This window comes from Meleagris gallopavo, chromosome 15 (assembly GCF_000146605.3).
Source record: "Meleagris gallopavo isolate NT-WF06-2002-E0010 breed Aviagen turkey brand Nicholas breeding stock chromosome 15, Turkey_5.1, whole genome shotgun sequence".
NCBI classification, from domain to species: Eukaryota; Metazoa; Chordata; class Aves; order Galliformes; family Phasianidae; genus Meleagris; species Meleagris gallopavo.
In genome coordinates this window covers 807,387-819,488 of record NC_015025.2, presented here as the reverse complement: position 1 = coordinate 819,488, position 12,102 = coordinate 807,387, and the positions used below count along the sequence as shown (strand labels likewise).

The following is a 12,102-nucleotide window of genomic DNA, read 5'->3' as shown; positions in this document are numbered from 1 at the left end:
TTTCTTGTACTGGGGGCTCCAGACCTGGATGTAGTGCTGCAGATGGGGCCTCACAAGAGCAGAGCAGAGGGGCACAATCACCTCCCTGTCCCTGCTGGCCAAACCCCTCTTCTCATGGAGCCTAGGATCGCATTTGCTTTCCAAGCTGCAAGGGCACACACCAAAGACAGCCATGCACTTCATCACAAGAGTAATCAACAGGGGAGAACAAAACATCTGATTGATCCCACTTAACATCGAGCTGGACTTGAGGAGCTGGCCTTGTCCACGGCTCCCAAAAACTAAAACAAAGCAGCAAGCTATAGTCTAGCCCAGATCTCAGGTGGATTGAGTTGCTCTTGAGGTGTCTCCATAGCCTACACTGGGACTATATCCTAACTCAGATTCTTAACTGGGCCTACAGTCATGCAGAATGAAGGAGGTGGGAGATCCCTTTCACCACCCTCTCCCACCGGCTCACTGCCCATCCTTCAGCTCACTGGGTCTAGCTGGTGGCCAGGACTCACGAGCCCAGGATTCAGACAGAATGGTGAGCAGTGGTCTACACCGGCCTGTTGTGACTGCATCTCCCCAGCCCATCGTGTCTTCCCACGTGCCTCCCCAGATCCGTCCCTTTTTGGAGTAGTTCGAGACAGACTCAGCTGCCAAAATACATGCTCTTGAGGGACTAAGATAATTTCTACATTTAGGGTTAACATCACATAATACTGTCAGCTGGAAAGAAACTATTTGGTGATATCCAACCTCTGCTTCCTTGTCATCAAACTTTTCATACTTGCTTGACAATGATGAGCATATTGGGATTTTTGAGAAAATTGAGAAAAAGTATTTACAAAAAATTAAAAAAAATAAAAAATAAAAAAAGATGTTGAATGAGCTGCAAAGTCTAAAAATGAGATTTTTACTTTTCAAACAATCCTCCTTGTTGGCCCATACAGTTTATATGAACGCATCACTTAAATGTACTCTATTCCCACAAAAACAGGCTGTTTTTACATGAGAAATGTAAAAATGTAATTACAAGCCTAAAATACACCTATCTCCAACCTTCTTCATTTCCTGCTCTGCAAATCCACCTGCCTGGTCCAAGAGCCTGCAGCTCTATCCAGGTCTTGTGCTGGGAAGTGTTCCAGCTTTCTAAAATTCAGCCTATCAAAACCGAAATTGTTTTTTTTTAATGGACGTGTCAAGTCCCAGCTGTGGATCACCAAACAGCTCCTGCAGCATGAGGATGGCAGGAACCAGCAACAGGGCACACTCAGATGCGCCGCCATGCTAAAAGTTTGTTGTCTGGAAGATCCCCAGCTGGCATAGAAGATTTGCAAGAAAGAAGGATGCTAGGCTTGAGGCAGCAGCAACCAGAATTGCATCTGTTACAAGAACCAAGAGAGAAGAACAAGCATGCTGTCAGGAGATACAAAAAGCTGCTACAGAAGATCACTCACGAGCTCCTTCCTTCCTTCCCAGGACAAAGTTGAATCATGGACCATCCTTGCTAATGGAAGCCTGGGTATTTGCTGAGAGACAGTTGTGTCTTGCTAATCTGGATGGCAGTCAGCCATTTCAAGGACATACAAAAAACAAGCAATGTTATACATGACCTGGGAGAAATACATGGGGAGTTGGTGCCCTCGCACCCACTGGCATCCTAAAGTCATGCCACTGCTATGCTTGTTGCTTTGTTACTGTTTCTTTCTCTTTTACAAATCACTGTATCTCTCCACTTTTGAATAAACACTTTCACTTCCCTTCTGCCTTATCCTGGCAAACCTACCAGCTGAGGTAACTTGGACATCTGGTGCGTATCTGACTCTCCATCCAACTCTTGTGGGCTCACACTGCCTCACCCTCCCCACCGCAGATGTTTTTCTCGTGGCCATGCTCAATGCTGCCTTGGTCTGCTGCTTGGCCAGGCTGGCTCTACACCAAAGACCACTTACTTTTTCCCGAGCTGTCGTGCCACATCACAGCGCTTGAACCCTTCGAGGTTGTAGAGGCGTTTGGCCAACCTCTTCGCAGCCTCACTGTCTGCCCTGCAGCCATTTGCCAAGGTGTCTGTGCTTCCCTGGTCAAGCTGCTCCGTGCTGCCCATGTCAGAGTCAGAGTCTGAGAGTGCGTCTTTCAAGCTGGCATCACTACACAGAAACAAGAAACAATTCAAGGAGCAGCAGTGTGACTTGAAGAAACCCAAAGAAAACACATTTTGATTTCTTCTTGTCCTAACCAAAAAATACACAAAAAACACATTTGTGAACTGGACGTTGGGCAAATCCTATTTCATTTCGGGTCAGAAATGCATTTTGATGCATTTCAAATAGTTTAATTTCAAACTAGTAGGAAAAAGATGGAAGAGGAAATTATTTCTTGCTAAGAAATGAGGACATTCAAAGCAAGAGACTCAACCCTTTTTTAAGGTTCCACTCCCCACATGGTATGAAAAGCTGTCCTGAATGGATGCAAAGGTGCCAGAAGCATATATCCTTCTAGTCTGTGTTGTAGGCATACCAACCTCTTTTGGAGCTGCTGACACTCAGGAAACCTTCGGCATAGGTGATACACTTTTAGGTTCAGATTATTTGCTGAGGGTGAAAAAATGCACTTGAACTTGTGCAAAGTGCTGTGGCTGGGCCGCCAGGGCATCATGCCAAGGGGACTGGCACCAGACCTGATGTCACTGTCCAGCCGCTGCCCCCAGATGGCACGATGGCCAGCCATTCTTACAGATGACACTCTGAGTGTTCCAGTGGCACCACATAGGTGGGGCTGCATCCCTTTGTTTTCATGCCAGGCCATGTCATTTCAGGCCAGTTCTGACACTTATTCACACATTTTTGGGCACTGTGACTCACAGAAGACCAATAATTAGCTGGACATAATCCCATGTACTGGCTCTCTCCTGGCCTGGCTGCCCATCTCCTGGCTCCCGCACGGATCTGCAGTACAGCCCCTGCTGCATCCTGGGGACGATGGCTTGGAGCTGGCCCAGCGGGTGACATCTCCACTGATGTCCTCGCTGCCTGCCAAGAGCTCCTGGGGAGACCTCTACAAAGGCACCTAAATGAAACCTTGAGGCTCACCCTGCTTTTCAGAGCATATTTGCAAGTGTGCCTGGCTGACTGTACCTGCCATGGATTTTGGTAGATGTCAGGCAGACAAGGCAGTGCTCTTCCTACAGCAGTGCTGGCCTGCTGTAAGAGCAGGTGAGATTTGTGTGTAAGCAAATCAATGCTGGTGCCCTCCAGAGCAAACGTGTGCACAAAGCGATTGAGCGTTGGCTTTTCTTAGGCTCCTACAGGACCCAGCAGATCATGTTCATCCTTGGGCCCTGTGTCTGAGAGCAGGAAAGACAGACACAGATCTACTGGGGAATGGCTGATCTAGTGCCATGTGGTCCTCGGCTTTGTTCTCAGCCTATGGATAAGAAAGTTTGTCCTGTGGTTTGTCTCTCTGCCATGACAACACATGAGAGTAGGCACAAGGGGAAAAAAAGTGGAAAAATCTCCACCCACTGTGTCCTATGAGCCTTGTTTCTGGGCTGGGACCCCATAAGACAAAGACCCCTTTACCCCAGAAATTCTCAGCCTGCCCTACCTGATGGAGTTAATGATCTTGGTGGCGTCTTCCTCTGAACCTTCCACATGGAACCCATTTGGGATATTTTTCAAGGACAACCGGCTCAGCACATTCTCTGACCTGCTGCTGGTAATTGAGTGCCTGAGAGGGCTCCCAAAATCCCCCTCCGCTGGCTTTGCTGCTGCCTGCTCTTGCTTATCAGCAGCCATGTGGTGAAGGGATTCTCTCTGCTGGGCCACCAGTTTCTGCTCCAAGAGCTCTGGGCTTTCCTTGACCCGCTGCTGGATCAATGGGGTGAGTGGTGCCTCAAAACTGACACAGCTGTCTGTCTCATCTGTAAGAGAGAGGACATCCAGAGAGTCCAAGCTGCTGTAGTATGTGCCTTTCATAAGGTCAGACTCAACAATCTTCTCAAAGGTCGAGCTGAACCCATCCCTGATGTCTTTGAATTGAAAATGTTCCTTGTCGTCCTCACTGCAGCTCAGCTTGGCATCTCCAGCAGCAAACCTGGACAAGAAGGGGAGATGTAGAAAAAATGGTCAAGGAATTGCTTGTACTGTTCAACTTGGAGCTAGGGGGCAGGAGAAGAGGTAGGAATGGATGCTGCAATCATAGGTCCTTGGGAGTTCTCTATGGTATAACCTAATTGCTTCCAGTTTTATTATAAGCTACGGAGCTGAAGAAGACAGAGCTTTGCAATGAGCCCCCTTAGGGACCCAGTTATTTAAAAAAGCCAGAGCTCTGAACTGGAAACATTGGTGCTTCACACTTGCAGCTGGACCAATTGCCAGAATTGAATTAATCTAAGGGTTCTCTCTCGCTTCAAGTGCTCCAATTCTGGCAGCATCAAAAACACGGAAGACATTAAAGATTGAGATCAATTCATATAACTGCATGTTGGCAGCAAATGTCCCTTTGTAGCAGAAAAAAAAAAACAGAAGCCGTTAGGGAGCAATTCATGCTCTATCTTCAGCCTTTTGTCTTAGACCAGACACCCTAGAAAAACAGGGCACCCTGCACTGAGAGGTCCATGGGGATGGAGCCCAGGCAGGGGAGGCTCTGTGCTGCTTTGCAGACAGCCTGTGGCATGAAGGCACAACATCAGCAGCGTGACAGAGGCTGCAAAATGCACCAACCTGCAAGGTTAGCTTCTGGGTAAGCAACTCCCAGCTACTCTAGCTTTCAATGCAGGGACATCAATTCCAGGGCACATCCCAGTGCAGTCAAACAGGGAGAATTCAGCTGGGCCAAACATCTGCTGGGAGCCCCGAGGAGATGGGAGGGCTCGGTCCCTCCTGAACAGCCTGAACCAGCAGGCCAGCAAACAGGCTGGGAGCTGGTAGGGGACTGGGAGAGGACACAGCCTGGGCAGCCAGTCCCAATGGTCCATAGGGGTTCTATGGCATACAAATCCATGCTCAGCAAAAGCCTTGTGGGGGTGGTCTCTGAAAGTCACTACTGCTTAGAGACTGGCTGTGCATTGCTCTGGTTTTGATCTGATTGCTTTTGTATCACTTTTTTTCTTCCTTCCTTCTGTTATCAATAGATAATATATTAATCTCTTCTTCAAAAGATTTTTTCATCATATTTTTTCCGCTGTGGAAGGGGAGTGAGAGCAGCGCAGTGCCCATCAGTGTGACATGGATATGGCCTCACTGTGCACCAGAATACATTTCCCTGAGATGAACTCTGGGAGTGGACCAGGGATAAGCAAGTTTCCAGTGCCAGTGAATGATATGCTGTACCCATGCACATCCAAGCCCAGCTGCTGGAAGCAATGTTTCCTATCAGGTGTTAGTGACAGCCCTACAGAACATGGAACCTTCACATCACCTGGAGCAGAAGAACTGGAAATGGGGCCACGGAGGTGGTGGCTCCAGCACAGAGGAAGGAAACCACTTGTGGCCTGGTTGCGGCAGAGCCATGAGAGAGTCTCCTAGCAGTCTGGACACTTCTCAATGCACTTTAAAAACAGCTCAATCTTTCTAGGCAGGGAAACTAAGCTACACACCATATGGAATTGCTTGTAGCAAAAATAAGGACAGGTAAGGGAATAGAGCCCTATCTCCAGCAGCAGAAATCAGAGAACAGGGAAAGCAAATGTCCGCCCCCACAGCCAGCCCCATTCCTCCAGTTCACAGCTGCAGCAGCTTAAGGATGCCCTGATCTAGAAGCATGCAGCCCATTTTGTCCAACAGACACAGGCTCCCTGGTTTCAAGGCAGGGATGTACCCCTGGACATCACTGCCATGCTTGGCAGATGCTTACTGCAGCCCTGAAGCCCTCCAGCTCTGCTTATACCATTTCAGAGTCTTGGGCGCGTACTTCTCCCAGGGCAGAAAGGATCTGTGTTTCCACGCAGAGCTAAGCAATCAGCAAGGAGGGAAGGCTGCTTCTTGAGTAAAGAGCAGGTCAATGAGCAGCAAGGAAAGAATCTGGTCTTCCTTTTCCCCATGCTAGAAAACACACTGCAATCAAAGCAATTGCAATCATTTCCAATTTGTTGATTTTTTTCTCTACTTCTAAACATGTCACCAGGATCTACTCACCAGATGAGATCTTTAGCTCAGCTGAGACCCCTTCAGATGGAACAAATCCAGCTACCAGCTCAGAGTGGCTGAAGGTGGCAGGGACAGCCTGGTCCCCTACACTGTGGCCATACCCAGCCATCTTGGAAAGGATTTCCCCCAAGGAACCGGTTTGTACCCAAAACCTGCTGCTGCTTCCAAACAAGATGTCATTAATTTCCACTCATTTATCATTTAACCACATAGGGGAGCAGTAAAGTATCTACAGAAAGGCCAAGACAATCCATTTTGATACTTTTCAAAGTAGAAAAACTCTCAGTACAGTGTAAAAATCATTTTTTTGTCAAGCATTTTCTGTCAAAGCACAGTCAGCAACTAGAATGGCTGGGAATGGAAGGAGCCTTCTCAGCTGATTCAAGGAAATGTTCTGTTTTTCTTCTTTATTCAGGATTCAGAAACCTCACTCAATTTCACTGCTCCTTCTGCGATCACATTACTGACTCTGGTCACAAAAACCACTCCAAATGCAGACACTGCCCATTTCAGCAAGATCCTCTCCCTCACTTTGTTCAGGGCATGGCTGGAAGGCCTGTGAAAGCAGGCAGCTGGGAGAGGGGTAGCACTGCAGACTGGACCTCAAGACCCTGAGCAAGCCCAAAATGAAGAGGAACATATAGTGTCCTCCCCTGAAATTCACAGCACCGCACCCCTCACCATGTGGCTAGACAAGGCTGATTCAGAAAAGATGCAGCAAACACATAAGTGTATGCTATATCCACAGTGTTACAAAGCAGGTCAGATGGGAAAACCATGATGTTTTTTCTGGCCTTGCAATCAACAGGTGAGTGGAGCACAGCCCTGAGTTTACTGGTCCGGAGATATCATCATAGGGTTATCACTTCTGGGAGAGCTTGGCTCTGCAGTGCCTCAGGCAGGGTGGAAAATCATTGCAGCACTTTGTGGCCCCATGACCTTGTCACCAAGGGGAACACACCTGTTTGGGAACTACTGCTGTCATTTCTGAGGAGTAGCTGGTTCAGGGCAGCATGGGGTACCCCATGCTGAGAGGTGATGCTCACATGGATCAATCTCCAACATCCTTATCAGCAGGGGCAGCGAGAGCTCAGCTCTTAACACAAGCACTAATTCCAGGCAGTACAATGGGACCTGGCATCCCTCCACACAGAGAAGTCCTTAAGGTCATCCCCCTTGTTTGCTATAGCCAGTGCACTTACAGATTCAGACATGCAACGCAAGACAGCAGGAACCTCGCTAAAGGTAATCTCCTCACCCCAAGAACCAAACACCCAAGGACAGCCACAGCGTGAGAGGGTGGACAATGAGCAGAGAACCAGTGCAAGGAGGGAAGACTGCAGTGACAGAGTAGCACATTCCCCTGCTGTGACAGCAAGGTGTGAGAACAAGTCAGCTTCCAGACTTCTCTCCTGCCATCTGCAAGATAACTGCACAATGGGGAAGATCTGAAGGAGGGGACAGCCTCCTGCTTTTAACGTGCCAGAGCTGTCAGAGAGGGGAGGACAAATTGGCACTGTTACGTTTCTTACTTCTCAGTGTCCCAAGAACCTGAAGAACTCAAGCAGGTGCTGTGAAGTGGCCACTCCATGCTGCCTTCCCATCCCCATGCTGCTGGGTACCTGCTCAGCTGCCTGGTGAGCTGTGGCTGGAACAGGCAGTACCTGCAAAGCAGCAAGCAGGGCAGAGCCACCTAAGGGCACTGTGAGGAGAGACACAGCCATGCACAGCTCACACTCCACACCCCAGAGCTGACAGGCTTAGACTAACTCATTCTCATATTCTCTGACAAGTCCTCTCTGCAGTCTGTGCTGTTAGAGCTGCTGTTTGCAAACTGAACCCTGGGACCGTAACAGCTAAAAGTTGACATGAATTGTAGCTTCAAATAATATCCTACTTCCAGGAGTTCAGGGCTTTCAGAATAGTGCCACCCAGACCACCAGAGCTGGCCATACAGCAAGCCAGATGCCAGCTGCAGCTTCAGGTCTCCTCATCCTCAGCTCTGCTCATCTTCCCAGATCCATCCATATTGGCAAGGCATGTGTGCAGAAAAAGCTTTTTCCCTCCATGAACCAGGAGAAACTTTTAAAACTCCACATCTCTGCAACTGGAACGATTTTACAGCCTTAATTGCACCCTATGGAAGGGTCCCATTGCCCAACTCCTTGTAACAGTGCCCATGTATTTTCCAGCCCTGTGTTCATTCCCTGAGCCCAAATTCCTACAGCAGGCACCAGAGTCAGTAGTCCTGTGTTCCTAGAAATGCCTCACTGAAGGCTGTGTGCAGCAGAGGGCAGACAGCAGGGCAGAAGCTGCAAAAGGGACAGCTCAGCAGATGCTGACAAGCCTCCAGCATCCACAGCCACAAGCCTATCACATCCCTCCCGCATGGTCCCAGGAAAGACCCTCCCCAGGGAAGGGCAAGCAGGCTTCCTACAGCTCAGAGCAGCCCAGGGGCAGTCACCTGCATCTGATTCAACCACGCTGGACTGGGAGGGAAATAAGGTAAGACCTTGCTTATGAGTGAGCAGAGCACAGCCTCCCCACAGGGAAGTATTGTGCACTTAAGTATTACACAGCGGGGAAGGCAATTGCTTTACTTAACTAAGGAGCCATATATTTATTTGCATTGTAATCACAAGCTTCTGTGTATTGAAGTAGCACTGTATCTAATTGCCTGTGCTGCTTTTCTCAGTCATCTCTGAGATGCTGTTTTATTGCTTATGGCAAGGCGTGCCGAGCTATGCATTCAGTTATTACTGCTGCTGAACTGCACTGGATTTTTATGCACTGAGTTGTTTATATTTCACTTCTCACTGGTTAATTAGTTGTAATAAAGTAGAACCTCATTTGCCGTGTTGGTGGAGCCATCAGAGAAAGACGTGCTGGCAGCCAGGACTTCCTTGCCTATGCGCTGTGGCTTTCTGCAAAGTTTTCCAAAATTTTGTTTACTGAAATGTGAAATGCACAATGGTTGTACATTGCCACGGGAAAAAGCGTGTGCGCAAAAGCAGTCCCAAACCTGCCGGCACCAAGCACATATCACAAGCCAAAGGTGGGGATTCCTATATTTACCAGCTTGACATTTTAATGGGGCTGAAAGCAGAGAATGTCATTCGCCAGTAAAGCTCTCTGACTGCAGAGATGCAACTTTCTGAGATCAGCAGGGCCTGTGCTGGGAGCTTATGGGAAGGTGGCAGACTTCTAGCCAAAACATCCACAAGGAGCGGAACAGGGCTTTGACAGCGTGCTGGCATGCCAATGGGACAGACAGAAAGAGGGGCAAAAGGGATTCAGCCAGTGCAAACTGCAGCACAAGCACAGGAGCTTTGGCTTTATTTCCTTGAATGGGGAAATGGAAAAACAGAAGATGACTATGAATTCTACAGTGCCTTGGTCCCTCTGTCAGCGTTGTGACTCATGACCCACGCTCACTGCGCAACACGAGTGTAGCAGGCAGCTCCCTATGGCACAGAAGGGCTGTGCTGGTTTTCACCCAGCCATCCAATGGACAGGTGGTCAAAGTACCACCTTTGAATGCACTCAGCTAACCAGTTTCCCAGATTTCAGTTGCCTCCCTGAAGTTTTCCAGCTGCCCTTTTGCCTTCAAGTATATATAATATGTGACTTGTCCCCTGCACGTTCAGCTTCCCAGAATACTTATTTACTATCCCAGTCCTTATGTTCAGAGCACAAGATCATGGTCAGTTCATGCAGAGTACAGTCAGACTGCATTGGCTCCAAATGCTCGGCCTGCTACTTCTCCCAGATCATGCCCCAGTACCTTAAAATAATTGCACTTCCAGTGATTGCACCAGCATTCACTGACCGCTCATAGCTTCCTTCTGAATTCGCTGTCTGCTGGGGAGCCACAGATGAAGCAGCATTCCCTTGCAGCACAGTGAATTGCAGACATCCAAGAGCTGACAGAGTAGCTCACAGTACTTGTGGAACCAGTGTGGAGGTGGGTTCCCCGGGCTCTCCAGACATCAGCAGATAGAAGCAGTCTGCCTTGGACACCTATTCCTCTTTAATACCTTCAGCTGTGACTGTTGAATCAGAGTTGCTGCTTCTTGCTGGTGCTGTTGGTAAAGCAAACCACCAGTTTGCTGCTGGGGAGTCGCTAACTGCTACAGATGTAACGAATTAGGGATGCCTGCCGTCAGCCCACATGCTGCGCAGCTTCCCAGCACCACTAACACTCTTGGCTGTGCTCCAGGCAGTGCTCTGAGCCAGTGGCTCAGCCTGAAGCCCACACAGGCAGGAGGTGGTGATTCAAATGCCCCTCTTTGCCATCTTGTCCCTGTTACACCTTCTCCTCTTAGAACGCCATTCTCCCCTGCTCTTCTCCAGCCCTGTCCTGCTTGTGGCATCTCTTCCATTTTGGGGTAGAAGATACGTGCAGGCAAGGCCATAGGATTCACAGTGACCATCAACCCTGGGCAGCTACAACACACCTCCCTGGGTGATTTGTGGTCTATGTTCCTCTTGCAGGAATGCCATGGGAAGCAGCCCACCTCAATCCAGTGACCACCCCGCAGACTGCAGGGCCCTGTGGAGTCTTAGGCACTTGCAGGGTCTCCTCAGTGAGGCTGAGTCCCTGCTCAGCGTCCCCCAGCCTGGAAAGCTGTCCTGTGAAATCAGGCTGCCAGCAGGGAGGACACAGGTGGGGGCATCCTGTGGTTTGTCTCAGGCATTTGAGAACAAGATGACAGGCATGTGTCTGAGCTGCTGAGCTGCCACCCATCCAGCTGCAGAGTAGAGGGTCTGGGAGGTGACTACCTGCCTTCAGGCAGGAAGTTGACCCCAATTCCTTCAATTCTACCGCAAATTTGGGGCGTGCCTGTAAAAAGGCCAGCGTAGGCTCTTCTGCAGCTAGCCTCATGCACTAGAGAAGGCTACCTGAACAAGGAGGACCTAAACCACAGAAGGACTGCAGAGCTGGGACAGCAGCAGCAGGGCATGGTCCCTGCTGCAATGGTGGGGTGCTGCATGGCTGGCAGGCACTGGGGGCTCTTCAAGAGGCCCTCCCCTCCATCTGGCCATTGCCACCCAGCAAGCAATGAGTGCTAGTGGCCACGTCTCCTAACCCCGCTGCAGTGGCTCTGAGCTCACACACAGCTGCTGGGGCATCACTGAGGTGCACCTGGGCTGAGGTATGGCGAGCCCCCAGTTTCACCACATCACCCCACTATGTACTTCCCACCATCCTGCTCACCTCCCAGCATCCTGAATCACACTGATCCCAGACGCAGCAGCACATCCACCCCCTTGCTACATGCACAAAGCAGAAACTGAGCTATCCTTGTGCCACCCAGACACTGGCAGCGTCAGCCACAAGAGCAGTGGGAACCAAAGCTCAGTGCCCTGTTTTCCCTTATTAATGACATGCTCCTCTGGATGCAAAGCTGTGTCCTGCTGGCCATGGATTGCCAGAGCTAGCCACGCTGCCAGGGACTCCCAGGGCACCCCAGGCTTCCCCTGGCTGCAGGCTGCCATCCCTGCCCTGCCCACATACTTCAGCTATCTCAGTGAACTCTGCCTGAAGTGCTGCAGCTGCAGCTCAAATCACAAGTGGGACACTCCCAAAAGTCATCACTCTCTCTAAGAAGTCCCTCAGCCTTTTCCTTCGCCTTAGCACATCTGAGGCAGACGCTGGCTCTAATCACAGACTTTCCACGTTTGCAATAGGGAAAGAAGCCCAGAGCAAGAGAGCAAAAAGACAGTCAGCCATGAGAGCAGCTGCAGCTTTTAAAGTGATGAGTTACACAGGGAGAAGCGGAACTCAGACCAAGGAGGACTGGGAAACAGCACACGTAAGCCATCACCGAGCTAGTGCTGTGGCAGCTTCGCACTCACCCGAGCTGCTCCTCCGGCTCATCAGCGCTCAGCGCTCCCGAGGAGCCCAGGAAGCCGTGCAGGAGCACCTTGCCGAGGGCCTGGCTCCGTGCCTGCGGCGCAGGGGAGC

General features: G+C 49.9%; 1 protein-coding gene across 1 annotated transcript; it reads right to left on the bottom strand.

Moving 5' to 3' along the window:
• Window positions 1-883: 883 nt before the first annotated feature.
• LOC104913222 (PH and SEC7 domain-containing protein 2-like) lies at window positions 884-12,096 on the bottom strand. The gene is made up of 3 exons (XM_010718822.3): window positions 11,994-12,096; window positions 3,592-4,080; window positions 884-2,135 (listed from the first exon to the last, which is right to left on the bottom strand). Exons 2-3 carry the CDS (start codon window positions 3,960-3,962, stop codon window positions 1,937-1,939), a joined length of 570 nt encoding a protein of 189 aa, XP_010717124.1. The 5' UTR covers window positions 3,963-4,080; window positions 11,994-12,096; the 3' UTR covers window positions 884-1,936.
• Between the last annotated feature and the right edge of the window lie 6 nt (window positions 12,097-12,102).